Source organism: Muscardinus avellanarius, assembly GCF_963383645.1.
Source record: "Muscardinus avellanarius genome assembly, chromosome: 2".
Classification (NCBI taxonomy): Eukaryota; Metazoa; Chordata; class Mammalia; order Rodentia; family Gliridae; genus Muscardinus; species Muscardinus avellanarius.
In genome coordinates, this window is record NC_137787.1 from 202437992 (window position 1) to 202461863 (window position 23872).

General features: G+C 59.3%; 1 protein-coding gene across 1 annotated transcript; it reads right to left on the reverse strand.

The window, feature by feature from the left end:
• Positions 1-13018: 13018 nt before the first annotated feature.
• On the reverse strand, positions 13019-18133 carry ADPRHL1 (ADP-ribosylhydrolase like 1; the record flags this gene model as incomplete). The annotated part of the gene is made up of 6 exons (XM_080689662.1): positions 13019-13176; positions 15072-15204; positions 15448-15575; positions 16514-16654; positions 16994-17119; positions 18001-18133. 6 exons carry the CDS (start codon positions 18131-18133, stop codon positions 13019-13021), a joined length of 819 nt encoding a protein of 272 aa, XP_080545788.1.
• Positions 18134-23872: the final 5739 nt, after the last annotated feature.

Here is a 23872-nt window from a genome sequence, read left to right on the forward strand (position 1 = left end):
TGGGCAAGGGAACTCACCCACAGCCCAGGCACGGCCTCGATGCTGGTGAGAGGAACGCAAAGGCTCAGGTATGTCCTCAGGGCCCCAGGAGACAGGAGTACCACCATGTGCAGCCGAGCAGCCCGACCTGGTCGTGAAGGGCAGTGCCCGGTGTTCAGGTGGCTCGCACACACCAACTCCTGCTGCCGAGAGCCCAGCAGAAGCCCCGCCAAGGGGCCAGGAGCTCTGGCCTGCGCAGGATGCAGAGGTGCCGCAGGAGCAGCGGAGCCCGTGCCCGGAGCACAGCACCTCTGGGGCTCTCCTGAGCGCTCGGCTCCAGCTGTACTTGCAGGTGAGGATGTTTCCCATTTGCCAGGTTTTTAATTGTAATGGAGATCAAAAGGGAATGTACCCGTCCCTTCACAAAGCCTGGCTTGGTGCTGGGGACCATGCCTCCAGCTTGGCCTTGGAGGTATAGGTGATGGGTGCGTATGTCCACCCAGGTGGGCCTGCCAGCGAGGACCCCATGGCCCAGCCTTGCCACAGGCACTTGCTGGATGCCCTTCCCACGCACAGATTAGCAAGTGTCTTTCACCGAATGATGTTCAAATCGGAGAACAAAGGAGGCTGCTGTGTGCACCCAGAACCTTCTCCAAGACGAGAGGGTGTTTCAGGAGGTCGCTCAGTCGCAAAGGGGCACACAGCAAGGAGCCTTCGAAAAGCAGAAACTAACTGTCAGCAGGGAGGGACAGTGCCCAGGCCCGAGTGCTGGGCATGGGGCAGCCCTACCTCAGCTTCTCTGGGGCCCGGCTGTGTGGCGAGTCTTCAGAACGGCACGCAGCCTCATGGCCCCTGTGTCCTGTGGCCTGTGCGCTGGGCCCTGAAGATGTGTAAACCACGCAGTGTGCCCTGGTCTCACGCACACCTGTGCCTGGAAGTTGACACCCTGGCGAGCAGCAGGAAGACGGCCTGGGTGTGGATAGGGGGCCTTTGAGCAGCACTGGGGAGGGTGGCTTGTTCCCCCCTCAGTTTTCTATGAAAACGTGTTAATTTGGTAACTGAAGCAGCTGGGTTGGGGCGCTGCTGGGACAGCAAGAGAGAGCGCTGCTCCAGGTCAGCACAGCAGCCTGGCTGTCCTTGGCCCAGCAGGACCAAGTGCGGTGGGCTACAAGGGTGCTCTCCTCAAGAGCTTTGGAATCCTGCACTAAATCAGAGCTGGAAACTGCTCTCCACGCGTCCCCGAGGTCTGTGGTGAGGACCAGCAGGCTGGGAACCCTGCTGCGGTGTGCTGGTGTTTGTCAGTGACCGCCAAGTGGCTGCCAGCTGGGGTCTGCAGCACAGGCAAGCGCTGGACACGGCACTGAGCAGGAACCAGGGAGAGGGGAGGCCGGCCCAGGGGAGCAGAGGACACAGCGCAGCCCCGCACACTGAGCTCTGCTGTGGGGACCCTAGTGGATGCCGGTGCCCTCCAAGTGACAGATGCAGATAGAACACCCCAGACCTTTAGGAAGCACCGGGCCAGGTGGCAGAACCCCCAGCTGGGTGCCTTCCTAGTCCAGGAAGAAACTTCTAGGTCACGGTCGGCTGGTGCAGATGAGGAAGGGCTCAGGGACGCAGACATCTCTGTGGGGGCAACCAGAGGCACCCTTTTGGAGTCAGGAGGCACAGCCAAAGCACCCAGTGCTGATGGCTCGCAGAGGGGCTCACTTGGGGGCCTCGAAGGTGTCCCCGGCCCTGAGCACCGTGGACCTGAAGGACAGTTCGAAGGCTCTCTGGTCGCTGAAGCTCTGGGCTTTGTACTTTGCAAAGTTCACGGATCTTCTGTGATGCTCCTGGTCCACCAGGGCCTTCTCCCCAGGGGTGTCTGGGAGCCCCTCCTGGGCCTGGGGCTGGGTGTCGGGTGTGGGCTGGGCAGAGGCAGCTGCTGCCTCCTGGGGGGAGGTTGTGGCCTTCTTGCCTTTTGGGAGCTGGCTTCCTTGGGGTGGCTGCCGGGCCCCTGGGGTCCCCGGGCCACAAACCCTGGGGACTGGCCGCGGGGGGTCCCCACTAGCACCAGCAGCAGACACTCCTTCAGTTGGGCCATCCCACGCCTGGGGCTCCATCTCGCTGGCCTGTCCCTGCACAGCCAGACTGCAGGGCCCGCTGGGTGCCCCTGGAGGACCAGCTGGGCTCCTGTGAGCCTGGGGGCTACCTCCCTGAGCTGAACTTCCCGCCTGCCTCCCCCAGGGCACTGGCAGGCACTCCTCCCCCATCTCTGCCCTTTCTCCCTGGACCAGGTCCTGAGCCCCGCGTGCCTGTGGCTCTGCTGTGCTCAGCTCAGCCTTCTGGCCCAAGGGTGCTGCCCACCCCTCTCCAGAAGCCTCGGGCTGTGAAGTCTGGTGTGTCCACATGTGCCCTGCGACAGTCTCCTCCGGTCCGGAGCGGCTCTCTGGTCTCCTGATGCCCGACTGTGCTGGGCCAGAGCCCCTTGTCTGGGAGGCAGCCCTGCGCTCCACTGGCTGGCAGGGGCCAGGGGGGTCCTGGCCCTGGGCGTGCTCTGCCTGCCTGGCTTTCTGCCCTGGGGCTGGCCCTGTGGGGCAGTCAGAGGAGGGTGCCCCTGCAGGAGGGAGGTGGGAGGCTGGCTTAAGGCCCTTTCTGTCCTGTGCCTGTGGGTTTGCAGAGGACTGCTGTGGCTGGCCCAGGCTATGGCCTGGGGACCCAGCTGGGCTCTGCCGTGGCCTGGGCTGCCTGGGAGGTGAAGTCTGGGGGGCTGTGCTCTTGTGCAGGGGGTCTCCCTCTGTGGTGGGGGTTCTGATCCCTGTTGGGGCACTACCTTTGTTCACTGACAATTTGCACAGTCCATGCTGGGTGAACTCTGGACAAGGGCTGGCAGCTTCCTCTGGGCCAGTGGTCGAGGGCACCCACAGGGGGGGTGGGCACTGTGCCATGTCCACCACGCTTATCCCTTCTGTCCCTCCACTCTCGTGTGTCAAGGACCCGCTGGGTGCCAAGAAATGGTGGTCCCTAAGCTCTCGGAGGAGACCGCCTTCCACAAGACCATTTCCGTTAGAAACAAAACGGTGCGCTAACAACACTCGGTCCTGCTCCTTGTCCAAAGCAGCCCACGCTTCTGCCGTCTTGTTTCCAGGGTCCTGGGCACCACCTGGCTGTGGCGCTGTCTTGTTTTTGGCGTCTTGCACACCACCTATCTTGTTCTCAGCGTCTTGCACACCACCTATCTTGTTTTCAGCGTCTTGTACACCACCTATCTTTTTAGCATCTTGCACACCACCCATCTTGTTTTCGGTGTCTTGCACACCACCTATCTTGTTTTCAGTGTCTTGCACACCACCTATCTTGTTTTCAGTGTCTTGCACACCACCTATCTTGTTTTCAGCGTCTTGTACACCACCTATCTTTTTAGTGTCTTGCACACCACCCATCTTGTTTTCAGTGTCTTGCACACCACCTATCTTTTTAGCATCTTGCACACCACCTGGCTGTGGCGCCATCTTCTTTTCAGCGTCTTGCACACCACCTATCTTGTTTTCGGCATCTTGCACACCACCCATCTTGTTTTTAGCATCTTGTACACCACCTATCTTGTTTTCAGTGTCTTGCACACCACCTATCTTGTTTTCAGTGTCTTGCACACCACCCATCTTGTTTTCAGCGTCTTGCACACCACCTATCTTGTTTTCGGCATCTTGCACACCACCCATCTTGTTTTTAGCATCTTGTACACCACCTATCTTGTTTTTGGCGTCTTGCACACCACCTGGCTGCGGCGCCATCTTGTTTTCAGGATCCTGGGTGTCACCTGGCTGTGGCATTATGGGACTTGTGGCATTCCCTCCGGTCTCCTTGGAGTCTTTGATACCTGTCTGGGGTCGTCCATCTAATGGCGATGGTCTGTTCTTGCCAGCGTCATGGCGGGTGTTTCCGTGGGCAATCCTCAAGGCCAACTCTGCCAGGGGGAAGTCACACTCTTCCAGCCAACAGGGGACACTCCCGTCCCTTGCCGTGGGGCTCTCGGCCCTTCTGCAATCCTGTGGCGGCTCCAGTACTGTGGAGCCCCCCTCCAGGCCTCCCTCTCTGGGCTCCTGCTGGCTGCCGGCGGTGGAGCGGGTGCCTCCCGGGTGGCTCTTCAGTGCCGTGGGGAGACGGGATGAGGCGCCTCTGTGAGCTGCCGGTGCTTCATTTGGTTCTGGCAACGGACACTTCTCACCACCGAGCTCAGAAAGGCTCTGTCCCGAAAGGTCGCTGTGGTTCTCAGGGCCGTGCCTGCTCCCCCTTCCTCCCGGATCTTTTGGGAGGCCTGGTATCAGCGCTGCCGGCAGGATGTGGCAGTCCACACTGGCAGTATCTCTGAGTGGCTTCAGTGATCCTGGCTCTGAAGAAGCGTGGTGGCTCTCTGGCTCCCCGCAGGGTCTGCTCCGCCTCCCTGGGGCTCCGGGATCCTCAGCCACAGAGGTAAACGCCGCTGGTGTGTTTCCAACCGCGGCCTCTCCTCCAGACACACGAGGATGCTCGTCTTCACGACACAGTGCGCTTTGCAGAGGGGCAGGGGGTGCAGGCATCTCGTGGACGATGGGACGCTGCACGGTGATCCGTGCAGGCTCCACGGCAGGCTGCGTGCATCTCGAGGCCTGGACTCCGGGAGGGGCCAGGACAGGGATCCCTGCCAGAGCTTCCTGCTGGGGGAGGTGCCTCTGGAGGGCGAAGAGGGGCTCGCCTCCCAAGGCTGCGGGGGCTGGTTCCTCTTCATCCTCAGAACTGCACACGGTCATGGCGATTTCAGGGACCTCCCTTACTCCCCCCTCTGGTCGCCAGGTGTGGCCCACTGGCCCCTCTGCTGTGGGCTTCCCCGGCCCGTCGCCTCCCACTGGCCCAGATCCCCTGAGGCTAGCCGGTCTGAGGGGGCACAGCCCAAGCATGGGGCCAGGGAGGACTTCACCTTCACAGCAGACCTGGGAGGAGTCCAGCTGGGGAGCCCACCCCACGTCCAGAGGCACGCGGCTATCCCCGGGAGCTGCTGCCTGGGGTGTGGAGGCCTCTGAGGGCTTTGGCTGGCCTCTGGGCTCCCTGCTCGCGGGCCCTGCTCCAGGTAGTGCGTTCCCACTGGGCACCGGGAACCCCAAGTTGGGGGACACGCTATTCTCACCCCTGGACCAACGCCTGGATTCTGAGTGACTGCGTCTCATGCAGTGGGACAGCCAGCTCTGGGGGCTGCAGACAACGGTGGCGATGCTGAGGGCAGGCAGGGGCTCGGCAGTGCAGGCCAGAAAGCGGGCAGGGGGCGTCCTGGTACAGCTGGTGGCCATGGTGGCCAGGTGCAGCACCCGCACCTCTGGCCTGTGCGGCTGCTTCTTCTGCGGGCCCTTGCCCCTGCGCCCCTCCCTGTGGAGGGGCAGCACGCCCAGCTCCGAGTGGAGGCGGCCGCTCTGCTCGAACCTCTGGCGCAGTTTGGAAAGAATGGAGCTCCTGCCCATGACCCTCGGCAGCAGGCCCCTGGCGGCTCCCGGCCGCGGGGCAGGGGGCTTCCCGCCTGCTCCCCTTTCCTTGGCCTCCTTCTCCTCCGCGGCCAAGAACTTCTTCAGGATGCTTTTCACGGTGTTCTTCCCACCAGGGGGGCTCCCGCGGGGCCTCTCGCCCGCCGGGGGCCTCTGTCCAGGGCTGCTTGCCCCCTCCTTGGTCTTTTCCAGGAGCTTGTTGATGGTGGCAGTCACCAGGCTTCTGCCAGGGCCTTGCTTGTCCTTGGAGATCAGCCGGCCCACCTCCCGGGTCCTCTTGAGGTGCGGCTCCCGGCCCGTGCCCATGAACTTGGCCTGTAGGAGCTGGAAGCGTGTGGGCCTCTGGTGAGCCTCCTGGGGCTGCGGCAGGCGGCCAGCCCTGGGCTGCCTGTCCTCTGCCCACTGCGTCCTGTCTGCACGGTCCGAGACATAGAGTAGGAGGCTGCCGAGGAGGGCGCGGACCGCCTCGTTGCAGGCCCGGCTGACCTTCTTCCTCAGTACATGTACGTCGATGGACATCTTATCGCTGCAAATCTTGCTGCCTTTTGGGCTGCAGGAGGAAAGGAACAAAAACAAGTGGTCACCTATTTTATCACTGCCCCAAAGTGGCTCTGTAGAACACTTCTGATGGGGACCCCACAATCTAAGTGCCCCCCAGGGTCCAGGAGGAAGAGCACAGGCGTCCAAGTCTGTCTTGCTGTTGGCTCCGGGAGGTCAGGGATGCCCATGACTTTTCAGGAACACTGTTTCCTGTCAAATAGCACTGGCTCCTGACCCGCCCTGCTTCTGGGGCTTTGAAAAGTCCGCACTCATTAGCTTTCTAATGAGTCCCTCATGAGCCGGTCCACACAGTATCCAGGATGGTTCTGTGCCCAGCACAGACTAGAATAGTGTGTCTGTGGATACAAAACAACACCCGCCAGCAAGGGCTGTGTGGGTCCTGAGACCCCCACCCCAGCAAGGCTATGTGGGTCCTGAGACCCCCACCCCAGCAAGGGCTGTGTGGGTCCTGAGACCCCCACCCCAGAAAGGCTACGTGGGTCCTGAGACCCCACCCCAGCAAGGCTACGTGGGTCCTGAGACCCCCACCCCAGCAAGGCTACGTGGGTCCTGAGACCCCACCCCAGCAAGGCTACGTGGGTCCTGAGACCCACACCCCAGCAAGGCTACGTGGGTTCTGAGACCCCACCCCAGCAAGGGCTGTGTGGGTCCTGAGACCCCCACCCCAGCAAGGCTACGTGGGTCCTGAGACCCCCACCCCAGCAAGGCTACGTGGGTCCTGAGAACCCCACCCCAACAAGGCTACGTGGGTCTTGGCTTGAGACCCCGACCCCAGCAAGGCTACGTGGGTCCTAGAACCCCCACCCCAGCAAGGCTACGTGGGTCCTGGCCTGAGACCCCCACCCCAGCAAGGCTACGTGGGTCCTGAGACCCCCACCCCAGCAAGGCTACATGGGTCCTGGCCTGAGGCCCCCACCCCAGCAAGGCCTGTGTGGGTCCTGGCCTGAGACCCCCACCCCAGCAAGGCTACATGGGTCCTGAGACCCCCACCCCAGCAAGGCTATGTGGGTCCTGAGACCCCCACCCCAGCAAGGCTACGTGGGTCCTGAGACCCCCACCCCAGCAAGGCTACATGGGTCCTGAGACCCCCACCCCAGCAAGGCTACGTGGGTTCTGGCCTGAGACCCCCACCCCAGCAAGGCTACATGGGTCCTGAGACCCCCATCCCAGCAAGGCTATGTGGGTCCTGGCCTGAGACCCCCACCCCAGCAAGGCTACGTGGGTCCTGAGACCCCCACCCCAGCAAGGCTACGTGGGTCCTGAGACCCCACCCCAGCAAGGGCTGTGTGGGTCCTGAGACCCCCACCCCAGCAAGGCTACGTGGGTCCTGGCCTGAGACCCCCACCCCAGCAAGGCTACGTGGGTCCTGGCCTGAGACCCCCACCCCAGCAAGGCTACGTGGGTCCTGGCCTGAGACCCCCACCCCAGCAAGGCTACGTGGGTCCTGGCCTGAGACCCCCACCCCAGCAAGGCTACGTGGGTCCTGAGACCCCCATCCCAGCAAGGCTACGTGGGTCCTGGCCTGAGACCCCCACCCCAGCAAGACTACGTGGGTCCTGGCCTGAGGCCCCCACCCCAGCAAGGCTACGTGGGTCCTGGCCTGAGGCCCCCACCCCAGCAAGGCTACGTGGGTCCTGGCCTGAGACCCCCACCCCAGCAAGGCTACGTGGGTCCTGGCCTGAGGCCCCCACCCCAGCAAGGCTACGTGGGTCCTGAGACCCCCATCCCAGCAAGGCTACGTGGGTCCTGGCCTGAGACCCCCACCCCAGCAAGGCTACGTGGGTCCTGGCCTGAGGCCCCCACCCCAGCAAGGCTATGTGGGTCCTGGCCTGAGGCCCCCACCCCAGCAAGGCTACGTGGGTCCTGGCCTGAGGCCCCCACCCCAGCAAGGCTACGAGGGTCCTGAGGCCCCCACCCCAGCAAGGCTACGTGGGTCCTGGCCTTAGGCCTCCCACCCCAGCAAGGCTACGTGGGTCCTGGCCTGAGGCCCTGCCCCACAGGACCCAGCCAGCGCTGCACTCCAGGCCACACCTGTCTTCACATGCGAGTTCCCGGGAGCCACGGGCCTGTGGGCACGTGTGGTGGAGGGTATCCATCTCCTGAAGACAGAGGGGCACAGACGGCCTCACCTGGCCCAGGTGTAGGAGGAGGCTCGCGGAGCTGGTCCTCACCAGGCGTGCGTTGTGGCACACGCCCACAAGGCTGGCTATTTCAAGCTTCTTAATGACTTCAGGTTGAGTCACTAGGACAACCAAAATAGCCACTCTGACACACGCTGTGGGGCGTTCTGATTGCCTGAGTAATGGCCATGAGCCTGCCACGCAGGATGACAACCTGCTGCTTCTAAGTGGAGAGGTGAGCACAGCTGCAGGCCCGCCGTCCTCCTGCCTTGGCATGAGATCTGGTGCGTGGAGCTGCGCATGTGTCCCTTCGGCCGCGCCCCTCAGCACGGCTCTGTACCACCCTCAGCCCTGGGTGGGGTGGGGGTGGGCAGGACTGGCCTATGTAGGACTCTGAGCACCCTCCCAGGACCACGGCGGATCTGAGCCCAGCTTTGCTGTTTTGTCTGGGCTGAGCGGTGTCACATTTAGCTTCTATACCAACCATGAGCTTAGCGTGTTTCCTAGATGCCGTCCGGCAGCCACCAACCCACTACCCCAGACAGACTCACGGCACCGCTGGTGCCCTTGCTCAGCTCTGGTGGCTACGATATTGGGTTCTATCCACCTGCCCTAGGTGGAGTTCCAGAAAGTTCCAAAATGCTTTCATGATCATCTAAGAGATGTTTTTGCACTTTCTGCCAGTCAGATAGTTTTCTAAGATTTGTAGGCCGGGGATTAGGCGGTGCCTAAGCTCCTTTCTAGTGAGCCAGGCTCGTCTTGGTGGCTGTGCCCGCGACCTGCCGCAGGAGGATGGCTGCTTGCCACGACTTGGCACCGCACGCTTGGCTGAGACTAGGGACGGGAGCATTCACAGCCCCTCGTTAAATCACTGGGGTTAGAAGCCATCATTGATCAGCACTGCTCCTTCCTGCCGGTCTCAGTTCACCAGCTCCCTGGCCATCCACTGCGGCTCTGGGGTGGCCCACCTCTCCAGGCCCACAGGCCTGAGGTCCAGCACGCCTCCACACCTGCTGGGGAGTCCAGACAGCGCCGGCCATCCTTGTGCTCCTTGTGACCCGGCCCACTGCCCGGGGCCTTTGAGCCAGCACCCCATCTCAGCACATCCCTGGAGTGTCTCATGGCAGCCCCTTCAGGCCCTGGCTCTGGTGCCTACGAAGCCACAACCCGTGGCTGCTCCCTGGCACCTCACCAGGGGTGACTCCAGTCACAGCACCAGCGGCCTCGGAGATCCACTGTGACTTCAAACGAGTCCTTCTATTTCTGTCTGGTCCTGTGAGAATGCAGGCTGTGTGTGAGTGGGAGCGCGTCTCTCTCCTGCACACCGGCAGGAGCAGCAGGCCCCCACAGACACCTCGGACAGGTGGAGGCGCCCTCGGTATGCTGCAGTCTCCTCTGCACTGGCTACCCTGTCTGTCTTCAGCAGGGACGGGCTCCCTCCCTCCCCTGCCGGGCTCCTATTCATCCTTCATGCCCTCTTTAGGGGAGCCTCCTCACAGAGCCGGCTCCATGAGCCCCACCTTGTGAGCCTATGAGACCTCTGTGTGTTCCTCACTGGGTGACCATAGCCCCTCAGGACCCTCAGAATCACTCAGGACAGGAGGCTCTGAGCTCTCCACCGCCCGCCGTCTTCTGTCCATCTCGCTTCCCTTGGAGCTCTGGCCTAAGTAAGGTGCCCTTGCCAAGTGGACGCATCTGGCACCGGAGGGCCGGGGCAGCTCTGAGGCCCTGCTGCTGCCCAGGGGATTCTCTACGCCCAGCAGCGGCAGTGGACGAGACCGAGCCTGTCCACCAGGTCCTCGAGACTTGGGCAAGCCAAATGGCCAGCTGGAACGGCATCTACTCCAAGTCCAACATAAACACGGGGTGCAGTACATCTTCCTAATTTAACTAGCGATTCTGGCTGGCAGGAGAGGTCATCTAAGATGCGAGGAGACCAGGGTGATCATGGTGTGGACATGTGGGCCTGCTCACCTGGCTGGATGCCTCCGTGGCCCTGCCCGCCCCCGCCCCCAAGTCATAATCCTGCATGTCCTGGTTTCTCACCAGGCACTGCCCAGCAGCTGGGCCTAGACTTCCCTACCCTGCTGTCGGTGGCCATGGGGGGGCAGGGCCTATCTGCCCTGCTCTGAACATCGCAGGTGGAAATGGCTCAGCAGGTCGCCTGTGACCCACACCTGCCTGTGAGTCAGCCTGGTTTGCCAGGGCAAGAAGGAGGCGCTGACCACAGCACCTGACGCACAGGTGGGTCCTGGGGGGCCCTCTAGGGTAGCCTACACCTCCCAGCACCCAAGGCGCTCTTGGTCCAAAGATACGCCTTTCCTATATGATTAGAGGAAGAAAGAAACAAACTACGAGACATGATGCAACGCAAGGGAGGACACAGCACAACCCCAGAATTATTACAGGAAACAACACATTGTTCACAGCCAGAATGAAACTTGGTGGCACCCACCGGTGGTGGAAGCAGATTCCTTTGCCAAGAGGCAGGGAAGTGCCAGAGACAGCCGCAAGGAGCAGTGTTTAAAGGTGCTGGGTAGATGTGAGCAGCGGCAGGCTGCACCCCAGCGTCTGAGTGGAGACCAGGGCCACAGTGCGGAAGACCAGGAAGGAGCAGAGGCGGTGTGGTGACAGAAAGAACCAGAAGCCAGGTCGGCGGGAGGGCCAGAAGCAAGCTGTCCGCCTGCTACGACCCCATCATAGAGTGAAACCACGTGTGTTCACAACACACAAGCGCAAACGTCTCCCCCACAGGCCTGACTGCGCGTAGAGATTTCAGGAAGGAACTGGAAAGAATGAGCAATGCTGGGCGCGGGGTGCACATGGTCATCCCTGCACCTGGGAGGCTGAGGCAGGAAGGCGGTAAATTCAAGGCCAGTCTAGACAACATGGTGAGACTGTCTAAGAAAAAAAAATTAACTTATAAGAGCTAGGGAGGCAGCTCAGTGGTAGAACACCACTGGATTCAGTCCCCAGAACTACGAAATACATAAAAAATAAACCGGCCGGGCGTGGTGGTGCACGCTTGTAATCCCCAAGCTTGGGAGGCGGAGATAGGAGGATCGCACAGGTTTGAAGCCAGCCATGCTGGCTTAAGAGACCCTGTTTCCAAATTTTAAAAGTATAAAATAGGTCTGGGAGTGTAGCCCGGAGGTAGAAGGGTTTCCAGGAACCCCAGTACCACAAAAACAAACAAAAAAGAAAAAAAAAAACCCCAAAAACAAAATCCTAACCTGTGTTGTCTCTGGGCCTGAGCAAGCCTAGGTCAGGTTTGAAAGAACCATCGATAACATCTGGATCTCTCAGGCTGGGTGCACATATTACTTTCATAATGAAAGCAAAATCAAGCAAGTATTATGTGTCTAAAAACTGTAGTGCATGCGGTATTCACCTCCCTCCCCTCCGTGGTTTCTTTTTCTTTTCAACTATTGCATTTCTCTACTGCAGTCATCTGAAACTGGGGACACTTGCTTTGTGATGTCCATGAATTTCACGTCAGCTCATGGATCCTAACTAGTAATCAATTTCACAAGCCTCACTCTGGCTCTCGCCTGGGTCCACGCCGCCAGCGAGGGCCTCGTTGCCTGCTGTGCCACAGCCCTCAGAGGCGGCTTCTCTGTGCCGGAGGGTAGGGAGGGCTGTCTTCAGGGCCAGCCAGTGACCCACGCAGCACTCTTTGGAACGCTATGCCGCCGTGCTGTGAGGTCCAACTACCGCACATGGGTTTGCTTTCCCGAAAAAGCAGGCTCCATGGGACCCCTGTAACCTCGCGGACTGAGCTGGAAGAGAGCAGCGCAGGGCATGCCCCTGGAGCCCCTCACCCATGCCTGCCCTCTGCTCCTGGCTGGAAGCACTCCCGCTCAGTCCTTCCTTCCGGCTCCACAGGCACACATTTGGTTACCACCTGCTTGGAGGAGAATGCTACGGATTCTTGTACCCACTTGGCTGCGCCTGCCCACCATGGCAGTGAGGTTCTCTCCTAAGAAGCAGTTCCACGCCCAGGCCATGCCACAGAGACAGGGCTGTCTAGGGACCACCCATCCAACTGTTCACCAGATAAGCACCCCAAGGAGAAGAGAGAGGCATCGCCACCTCCACTCCAAACTACCCCACAAAAGCAGGCACAGCCCATGGAGCCAGGTTGCATTCTGGACACAAGCCGATTGCCCCAGTCCACACCTCCACATAGGCCAGCTCCTCTGCGGAGCCTGGGACCTGCCTACCCTTTCTGCTCAGGGTACAGGCTCTCCCCAGAGGACACCATTAAGTGAAAGGATAGGCCAGCCAAGGGCCAACCACACACAGCACGATTGCAATCCCACCTGCGGTTTGACTCACGCCAGAAGCCACAATCTTGTCCCTGGTGAGTCCAGGCACAGGAGCACGTGCCCTTCTCCAGGCTCCCGTGGGGCCCTTGCCAGGGAGCCTTTGGGGAGGAGTGCCACAGGGGCCAAAGACCTTCCCATGACATGCAGTATGTGGACCACAGGGAGGATGCAGCGAACGCAGGAGGCATCGCTCCCAGGCCTTCTCCGCAAGTAGACAGCATTCGTTTAGTGGCTGAATAAAACATACCCATCGCCCAAGAGACTCTTGGCTTGGTAGCACTGTATTTGGGGGGTCAGTGCAGCAAACCTGAGGCCATGCCAACAGGTCTGTGAGAGAGAAGGCAAAATGCTCTCCTGGGAGAAACAACACATTTCAAACACAAATAGAGCCCGGGAGAAGGAGGGCAGAGCTAACATCTGACTGCAGCCCAGGCCCATCCTCAGGGATTCTCCTGGGAAGCCCCTGGTTGCCCTCCTTCCCGAGGCTACTCGCGTGTACACACTAGGGGCGGCCCTCCACAAGAGGGTGGCAGAGGCTTTACTTCTCCTCCGTGGACAGGCGGTAGAGGGCTGCACCCACGTCCTGCAGTCTGTCCTTGTGCTCCAGTTCCTGGTACAAGCCCGCAGGGACAGCCTCCAGGCCATGCAGCAACCCGAACAGGCAGCCGGCGATCGACCCGGTGGCTCCACTCTCACCTGCAACGGCAGACACAGGCGTCTGCAGGCTGGACCCCGCAGGTGGTTCCTCTGTGCCTGTCCCAGAGGCCTCTGGGCCCCTGGTGGCTCCGCCTCCCCCTGGCCAGCCAGCCAGTGCAGGGACACCAGTGTCACACAGGGGCGCAGGGGAGGCCAGAGAGAGTTGCAGCCGAGGGCCAGGCCGCGCTCTGCTGTGTGTCCTGGGGACACTGCCCAGACCATGCCACACGGCACCTACAGCCTGGACTGCGTTCACGCCCATCACACCTGCACCGCTTGTCAGAGCTGCAGATGTGTGCAGCATGTCGCCTCCTCAGGCACTTTTAACAACCGTAAATCGAGGTCGCTTGATGAGGGCCACTTAGGGCTTTACTCACGGGCCTTAGAGATTTGCCAGTTCCCAAATAAGAAAGCACCGAGCTGCAACTGCTAAGGCTTGGCAGGGCCCTTCTGCTGGGAACCCTGGAGCTCGGTTCCTCCCAGGTGGCCTCCACTCCCACACTGCGTCTGAGTCCTAGACACCTTCCAGGAGGCTTATTCATGGACATGCACACACATACTCAGCACACGCATGCATATGCACATGCACTCAGGCACATGTGCACACACAGGCACACACGTGCACACACATACACTCAGGGCACATGTGCACACACTCAGACACACACAGCCATATACGTGCACACACATACACTCAAGCACACAATTCACACTCACATACACTGAGGTACATACAAACACATGTGCACACACGTGCACATACATGCACACACTCAGGCACACACATTCACACATACACTGAGGTACACACAGGCACATGTGCACACACTCAGGCACACACATACACACATGTGCGCACACACACACATGTGGCTGGCAGTGTTGAGCGGAGGGAGGCTGGGGCCAGGGTGGGCTCCAGCAGTGCATGAACACAGATACAGGTACATGAGCAGGACCCGGGGCCACCTCGCCACGGCATGAGGTGTGGCTGTCCTTTGCTTCCTCCTGGAAGCTGTGACACCCGCTGCGTCCTTAGCAGGCAGCAGGTGGGGCTGGGGCCCTCCCCCCCCCACTTCCAGTCCTGATGGTAGAGCGCAGGTCTGGTCCTAGGGGCCTGTCTGCTGGGGTTGGAGAGGTGGGGGAGGGGCAGGCTGCTTTGGCCACGTGGAACTGTCAGTGGGGGTGGGGGATCACAGAGGTGCATTTGCCACAGGGCCGGGGTCGGAGAACCCCGCTGGACGATGACCAGGTCAAGCTGGGTCCCTGCCATGCACCAGCCTTTCTGCCAGACTCTGCCAGCCTCCCAGCCCACCCTGGCTCCTGCAGCCAGCTTGGCACCCATTGCTCTCTTCCCCTGCCACACAGCCCCTTCAGCTGTGTGTACCACCTCCTCTGCAGGGCTCCCCACAGCCCTCTGCCCTCCTCCCGGCTGGGCCTCTCTCTCCAGGGCTCAGAGCTGAGCTCCAGCTGGCCAGCAACTCCACCAGCGGGCGGGCTCGCCGGATCTCAGCAGACCTGGTACCAGCAACCTCGGGTTTACGGAGAGTGCCATCTGTGCTAGGCAGGTAGTGGGTGTTTGCTGTTGACCTCTGGTTTATCTCACAGCAACCTCACCAGGAGGCACTGCTAGGAGAGCGTGGGCATCGGGAAGTTAAGCACAGCACCGACCCAGGAGCTCTGGCGGCCACGTGTAGGGGTGACTGCTGAGCCCAGAGGAGTGGGGTGCAGGCCCCTGGCAGGCAGGAGAGGCCTGTGGAGCCTAACCAGCAAGGCCACCCATACCGTCCTTGTTGCCAGCCGCCCAGGCCGCACCCACAGCCGGAGACGCGCACAGACACACCGAGGCCAGAGCCTCCCGCTGCGGCTGCACGTGACCCGGGCTGAGGGACACTCACCTGCATGGAACATGGCCCGCTGGCACAGCTCAGCCCAGCTGCTCCCTGCTGCCAGGAGGGCGTCGTAGGCGATCATGGGGGCGTCGTGGCCCCGACGGCCCCCTCGGCCTTCCGAGCTCCACTTCTTATAGGCCTGAGAAGAGCCCCAGCCCCAGCCGACGGCGTCAGTGTGCACCCAGCCAACATTCCAGGCCCATGCCCACAGGCTGCTGTCTGTCCACCCGTCCATCCCTGGTGCAACACACATACACACGCACGTGCACACACATGCACACACACACTCACACAGGTACACACACGTGGTGGGCAGAGGTGCTGGCAGTGAGCAGCTGGGATGTGTTGGCGGGGGGCTGGGGCCCGCTGGGGCCAGACTCACCTTGTCTCTGTCCTGTGCGTCATACTTGTCGGGGAAGGTGGCTTTGTTATGCGTGCCGTCACTGAGTTTTCTCTCCTCCAAATAAAACTGCCATTTGGCTTCGAAGTAAAACCAGTGCTCCTGGTACTCTGAGCATAAGCAGAGGTGAGCGGGCCTGGGGCGGTGGGGGCCTGGTACTCTGAGCATAAGCAGAGGTGAGCGGGCCTGGGGCGGTGGGGGCCTGGTACTCTGAGCATAAGCAGAGGTGAGTGGGCCTGGGGCGGTGGGGGCGCCCCTCTGCTGCAGGCGTGTGGAGAAGGAGCCCAGCACCAGAGCACACAAGGCCCATGGCCTCTGGGGCCCAGGTGCCTTTGAAGAGGCAGCAGCCCTGGCCCAGGCCCACCCACCCTGCCGGCTCTCCTCCGCGCATCCACACATCCGATACCTCATTCCCAAAAGTTACTTTAAGAATAACAAAGAATGTCCAGGGACCCTCAGAGCACCGGGAAGGGGCTGTGGGTGTCCTGGCCCCACGCCTGGCCGTGCACCTGGCCTACTGCGTGGGCCTTACTCTGATGCAGCCACTGACAGCTGGGGTGGCTCCTGGGGTCTCTGAGAGGTGACAGCCTCAAGTAACAGGGCCAGATGGTGCCTGGAGCAGACATCCCCAGGGCCACAGGCCTCTGCAAGGTTGCAGGGCTTCGCAGCCTGGGCACACTCCTCCCAGGCTGGTGGAGGTTGGGCAGTAGGACGTGGGCAGGTTTCCCTGGTCCTCCGAGGGAACGCATGGCTTCTCCATTGCACTAACGACACCATGTGTTAGCCTGGAGATTTAAATATGCATCCGCTCCATTTGCAGCCATGATCTGAGGTCAGAGTGTCTGCAGACATGGGGCAGCTGCTGGCGTGGCCTGGCTTCCTTGCACCCCGGCACCCTGGCTGGGTGAGTCCTGCTCCCCTTCCTTTGGAGCCAAGCTCTGCTTGAACTGACTAGAGGGTTTTCCGTCATGGGGAATACACCCAGGAGCCAGCAGGGGCTGAGTGCGAATGGTCTCCACGCTCAGGGCTGCCAGGAAGCCAGGCTCACCTGCCATGTGCCGGATAGTCTTCTTACAGTACTCTTCAGCCAGCGGGACGGCCCTCAGCATGTCTCTGCCCCACTGCACCAGCGGCTTTCCTTGTATCGCGTAGGAGGCAAACAGGGCCGTGCACAGGGAGCCGAGGAAGCCTGGGGTGGCGGGAGCGTGCTGTCACGGGCTTGAGCCTGAGCACCCTGGATGGGCCAGGAGGCTGCTTTGCACCCTCTGATCTCCCCCTCGAACCAAGGGAACACTCATCCCCAGGGCCACGTGAGGAGCGCGCCTAGTTCAAAGCTGAAGATTAAGAAATGACCTGGTTCCCCCAGCAAATAAGCATCCAGAGGTCAGTATGTTTACTGAGATTTCCAGTCTAGTTCCTTACAGGGAGATCACACGGGCTCTCAGCAAGCCCAAGGAGATCCCACGGGCTCTGGGGAAGCCTGAGAGCAGCTCTGTAGGCTTAAAGAGACCCAAGGCGCCATCGCTACCTGTAGGGTGGTTGTGGGTCATTCTGCCGCACTCAATGCTGACTTCAATGAGGGTCGCCAGCCTCTCTGGCCTCCAGTACCGCATGCCGATGCACATGGCTTTAGTGGCAGCTCCAAACCCTGAACCTGTGCAGAAGATGAACGCCTGGGTTCAGAGCTGCTCTGGCACCCCACTCTGGCAAGTTAGTGTTCAGGAATACTTTTTCTTTTAGTACTGGGGATGTAACCCAGGGGCATTCTACCTTTGAGCTACACCCCCAGCCCAATTTTTTATTCTTTATTTTGAAACAGGGTCTCACTGAGTTGAAGCAGCCCTTAAGTAGCTGAGGTTGGCCGTGACCATGGTCCTCCCATTTCAGCCTCTCAAGAGGCTGAAAGCTCCCGTGCTGTCCTGCACCTCAGAGATGGTCCCGAGGCCTTCCTGCTCAGATGGCTCCTTCCAGCGCACCCAGGTGGGGCTTAGTAGCCTACCTGGGCCTGCGGAGCAGCTCACCTGTCCCACCAGTGTTCCTACTATTTCCTCAGAGCGCACGCTTTGGCCCAGGGCAAGCCCCCAAGCTGGGTGTTTCTCCTATCTGTGAGACCTGAGTCCAGGCCCAGAGACCTCGGGGGAAGGACTCTTCCCTGGGGCTGACTGTGCATCCTCTCCTGCTTGCCCAACCAGACGTGGGGCCAGGAGGAACAGCGGCCGCTCAGAGCCGGGCAACGCGTGCTACACGGCCAACAGCGCAGCACCAGGAGACGGGCACTCAGTGGTGTGGTTCTCCTGGGCGCTGTCGCAAAAACCAAGCTTCAGGAGAATACAGCAAAAAACACTCAAGTCAGCCCGGGACGGCCACAGAGCCCCTGGAAGCCATGCCCTGTGCACAGACCCCACGCGGCAGGGCCTGCTGACGGGGGTCCAATCTTCCCAGGCGCTTCTCAGTAGAGAACCAGAAACACCACTGCTGTGTGCGGGGCAGGTGGCCTGGGCCTGCTGGGCTGTGGGGACAGGAAGGCTCCCTGACCCTTTTCACTGAAGGGCGTGTGCCAGGCCAGGAGGTAGTTATCTGGCTTCAGCTGCGAGCAGCCCTCGATGGTGGCTGGGTCTGGTCGATGTTCTGGAAGCTTCTCGAGGGTCTCCACGTAGCACCTCACCATCTCACGGTACAGATCGTCCAGGCACCAGTAGTCTGGGGAGGGAGGGGTGGGCAGGTGTCAGCGTGGACAGCCTCCAGTGGCAGAGGCACACAGTGCTTGGGGGCAGAGGACGGCTGACAGCCAACTTTCCTTGTGTGTGTGTGTGTGTGTGTGTGTGTGTGGTCCTGGGGGTGGAACCCAGGGGCCCCTACCTCTGAGCTACAACCCTGACCTATTTTATATTTTATTTGGAAACGGTTTCACTAAGCTGCTGGGAGCATCACTCAGTAGCTGAGGCTGGCTTTGAACCTGTGCGATCCTCCTGTCTCAGCCTCCCAAGTACTGGGATTACAAGTGTGCACCACCGTGCCCAGATTTTTTTTTTTTTTTTGGCAGTGGGAATTGAACCCGGGGTGCTGTACATCTGAGCTACACCCCCAGCCATCATTATTTTTTTGTTTTGAAATAGGGTCTTGCCAGGTTGCTGAAAGTCTAACTCTGTTGCTGAGGATGGCCTCGAACCTGCAATCTTCCAGCCTCAGCCTCCCAAGTACTGAGATGACAGGTGTGCACTACCATGCCCAGGTTGGTGCCATCTTTGCTTTTCTTTAGTGGTACCAGAGATTAACCCAGGACTGCATGCATGCTAAGCAAGTGCTCTGCTGCTGAGCCACCAGCCCCAGGCCTTGGGGGCCATCTCAACTCACTGCTGCTATTTGGAGAGTTCACCTGCAAAGGGGCCTCCAAGCTCACTCTGACTCCAGACCCGATAGGTGGGGACCATCCCATCCTGGTGAACACCGGCCACCCTGCTCCTCTACTGTCCACTTGAGCAGAGCTGAGGGAACCCCACCAGTGGCTGGCGAGGGGAGGTGATGCGTCTACCACAGAGGTGCCCTGGCCCCTGGCCCTGTGGAATGCTTGGGAACAAGCCTGCAGTCCAGGCCCCGGGGACAGGGCCACATCAAAGAGCCAGCCCACACTGAACACCTGCCCTGGGCCACGCAGCGCCCGAGTGGTCGCACCCTCCACAGCTCCTGTCCTTGTCTCCAGATGGGGCTCGAGGAGATGTCCTCTCACACCGAGAACGGTTCACGGTTTCACTAATACGGCCAGGGCCTTTCGACTACAAGTTAGTTTACATCATGGTGGACATGTCACGTGTCCGCCCCTGACGCTGAGTCCAAGGCGCCTGGCCCACAGCTTTGGACTTCTTTCTTTCCTGACTTCCTACCTGGCCTCCCAAGTGGTAAGTCAGTTTAGGAAAGTACTGCACGTTACCTGACTCCCGCCACAACAAAGAAAAAGCAAAACACTGGTGTCAAGCTCCCCTGAAGCAAAATGCCAAGGTTCAAAGTCTCACAGCTTGCTCTAATTGACAGGGAGGCTCAGAGAGGAGGCCGGGCTGGGCTGGTTGTGTGTCCCCACCTCCCAGCTCCTGTTCCCAGGCTCCTCTGTGGCCCTGACAGTCCACGGGCAGCTGCTGACCCTCGGAAGCCTAAGGCCTTCAGAGACCCAGCCCCCTAGTTGTTCACCAAGCTTTCCTGTGGTCCCACTTGACCCTCATGCGGCCCTGGAAGACAGAAGGCTGGGCGGGGGCACGGCACCAGCCTTCAGCTCCCAAGAGGCAAGTGGGGACGTGGCACTGCAGAGCCAGGCTCCTGGTGAACTCTCGGGTGGGCCGTCCCCAGGGCCTAGTGCCGGAGCACACCTGCACCAGACACTGTGTGATGGGAGCAGCGCCCTCGTGCTTCAGAAATGAGACCCCGGAGGGCCTACTGTAGCACGGGTTGGCACCCAGCCAGATGGGTGCCCGGGGAGTCTGCACACACGGGGAGCCTACTGCAGCACCAGCAGGCACCCTGCACTAACTCTGGGAAGGCACACTGTAGTTGGCTTCAGAAGCCATGCCCTCTGCAGGCTGCTAGCTGGGGGTGCCTGGCAGCTCTGGGCTGCTACAAGGCTATTTTCGTGCCATTGAGATCATAAAGGCACGTAACTGCTGCAAATAGCAGCAGTGGGAAACGTTTGATTTCATCATTGTTGAGGCCAGAGCGACACCTCAGCACCTCCTGCGATGTGACTCCTTATCTTATCCACATGCGCCAGCCCGCAGGCCAGCTCTTCAGGGACCGTCCATGGCATTCCTGCGCAGTGACCAGGGAGCTAAACAGAGCAGTTCTCAGCAGACAGAAGGAATGGGGGTGGATTGCATGAGAGTCCACAGCTGCCTCGAGCCCCTATTTATGCAATGAGACTAATAATATCGGCAGGGTTCAAGAGCAGGTGGTGTGCGGAAGGCTCCTCTGAAACGCACAGAAAACCTGTTGATTCCGAGATCAACCTGCTCCTTACCTAGCCGCCGACAGAGTGCTCCCTCCCTAAGCGCAGCGCTTTCTTAGAGCACACCCATGTGTAAGCAACCTCCAGCCAAATCAGCGTGGCAGATGTTCCAACCTTAATTAATTGGAATTAAGCTTCAATCCCCAAATTCTCCATAATCCCAGCACTTGGGAGGCTGAGATGGGAGGATGACAGGTTCACAGCCAGCCTCAGCAATTTAGCGAGGCCTTCCTCAACTTAGTGAAACCCTGTTTTTTTTTTTTTTTTTTTTTGTTTTTTGGTGGTACTGGGGTTCCTGGAAACACTTCTACCTCTGGGTTACACTCTCAGACCCATTTTATACTTTATTTGGAAACAGGGTCTCTTAAACCAGAGCAGCTGGCTTTGAACCTGCGCGATTCTTCTGTCTCCGCCTCCCAAGCGTGGGGATTACAAGCATGCGCCACCATGCCTGGCTGAGACCCTGTTTTGAAATACAAAATAAAAGAGGGCTGGAGTGTAGCTCAGAGGTAGAATGCTCCTGGGTTCAATCCCCAGCACCATGAACACACACACACACACACTGTAATGCCAAAGCAATAGAATGTAAATGAGTCCAATTTCACACTGACTTATATTTTATATTCTTTTGAACTAAATTTAGAACAATAAGACTGGCTTGGCAGTGCAGAGTCAAGCTGTCCCCCTGCCCCAACCAAAGCAGCTTGGAACCAAGAGGCCCCAGCAGCTTCCCTGCAGCAGAAACAGGGCGCTGGGCTTAGCTGACAATCCACAAGTGAAAAGCACTGTTTAAAAGTTGATCTGTGAAGTGATACTGTCATCCAGAGGCACGCTGATTTTCCAGGGACACAGTGCCTATTAAAGTGCCCCTTTTAGCCACGGGCTCAGGTAACAGGGCGGCTCAGACGCCGCCTTCCAGGCCCCGCTCCCTGAGCCTGAGCCGCACAGGCGCTGCTCTGCCCGACCCGGCCCTGAGTGGCGAGTCCTACCTGTGGTGAGGGCCTCCGCGGTGGCCAAGTGCATGGCCGTGTTGCTGCTCACTGGCCACTCTCTGGGCGACAGCACCAGGTGGTCCAGCCCCCCGATCTTTTGAAGCTCCTCCTGGAGGGAGCTGGCAGCGCTGCTCTCTCTGCAGACGTTGGCATAGCCGAGAGCGTCACCGACACCTCCCAGCAACATCGCAGCCTTAAACCTCTCCACCTCGGGAGGCAGCTCCTGGCCTGCAGCTGCCATCGTCCCTCCGGGCGCCTGGGCCGCCCGCTGACATTTATACTGCTCATTGTATCGCTGTGCGCTCTGCAGGTGGTACCAATGGGGAGGCTCGGGTTCCACCACGTGGGAGGCTCTGGCTCTGCGCCAGGAGCAGGCTGGCTTCAGTGGTGTCCCGTCCCGGCAGTCTGATTAGTGCGGGGCTGTCCACCCAAGTCCTCTTGCGCGTTTGCTATCCCCCTCCCCCAGGCAACCACTCACCTGTTGTTTCAACAGCTTTGTTTTCTTTTCTTTTTATGGTATTGGGGATTGAACCCAGGGGCATTCTACTTCTGAGTTATCGTATTATTTATTTATTTATTTATTTATGGTACTGGGGATGGAACTCAGGGACATTGTACTTCTAAGCTACACCCTCAGCCGTATTTTTTAGCCTTCTTTTTTTTTTTTTTTGAGAGTCTGGGAATGGAACCTAGGGGCATTCTACCTCTGAGTTATCTTTTTATTTATTTATTTATTTATTCATTTATTTATGGTACTGGGGATGGAACCCAGGGGCATTTGACCTTCGAGCTACATCCCCTGCCCTTTTTTATTCTTTATTTTGAAACAGGGTCTCACTGAGTTGCAAAGGGCCTAAGTAGCAGAGGCTGTCCATGAACTGAGATTCTCTGGTCTCAGCCTCCTGAATGCTGGGATTACAAGTGTGCTCCACCATGCCCGGCTTAGTCTTTTTTTATTTCTTCTTTTTGAAACAGGGTCTCACTGAGTTGCAAAAGGCCTAAGTAGCTGAGGCTGTCTGCGAACTGCGATCCTCCTGTCTCAGCCTCTCGAATGCTATTATTTTTTATTTTGAAACAGAACCTCACCAAGTTGTGGAGGGCTTCACTAAATGCTGAGGCTGGCTGCGAGCCAGTGATCTTCCTTTCTCGACCTCCTAAGTACTGGGATTACAGGCATGTACCACCATGCCTAGCTCAGTTTTGCGTTTTCTAAAAACTTCAGATAAATGCACCTCACTATCTTGCTATGTCCTAAAAGTTTTCCAGAAATCTCTACTAAAACATGTGGCCTTTTCAGTCTAGCGCTTTGTGGGCGTGTGTAGTACTGGGGGTTGAATCCACGGGCACTCTACCACGGAGCCACCTCCCTAGCCCTTTAGCTTGAGACAGGGCCTAAGCTGAACCTCCAAGCCTTTCATCATAGGCTCCCCAGGAGCTGGGATTACAGGCAAGTGCCACTGCACCTGGCTAGGACCGACCTCTTTCATTCAGCATGTTGAGATCCATTCATTACAGTTCTTTTCTTTTAGAAAATGTTATTTGATAGCTGTGCGTGGCGGCACATGCCTGCAATCCCAGTACTGGGGAGGCTGGGATGGGAGGACTGTAGGTTCAAGGGCAGACGACTCAGCAACCCGGCTAGACAGTTTCAAGACAAAGAATAAAAAGTGCTGAGGATGTAGGGGTTCAGTTTCCAATATGCCTTCTCCCTCCCACATGTGTTCGGATTCCACATGTTGTGATAGAACTAGCTGAAAAGATGCAGTGTGAAGGGAGGAGCGGCACCCCTCCTCAGGACAGCCACTAGGCTCCAACGCCACCAGGCTTGAAGAGGGGAAGCGCAGCAGACAGGGCAGAGCCTCCTTGCAGGGATGGGCTACCCCAGCACGAGCCCAAGGCCCTGGCAATATCCCTGCTTGTGAAGAAAGTGTTCAAGAACAGGAAGCCAGGGGAAGCATGGCGTGTACAACCAGGGAGCACCTCCACATCCCGAGAGCAGCCACGAGGGGCCACTGGATGTAATGCACTTGGTCATTACTGTGGTATGTAGCAACATACGAAGACACCCTTAAATAAGCAGAGTATCCCAACAGCTCCGGCGGACGCTCTGCAGTGCTCTACCATGCACACCACACGCTAAGGCAGCAACGCAGTCCTTCAATGCCAGGAGGCACGCAGGCTCCAGGCTTAAACCAGGCGGCAGCCGGCAGCTGGGCAGCTGCTCAGCCGGGGACAGCTGCCCAGAGGCGGGGCCCTGGATCAGGACAGGCCGGCGGGCCTTGTTGAGCATGGTCAGACCAACTGCCCACTACTTGGTCCATGCCACAGCTACTAAGAGAAAGGTTAGCTCGCCTCAGCTGTCCACTCAGTTACCATTTAGAACCTCAGCTCTGTACCAGGCATGGTGGATTAGCAACAAAAGCCT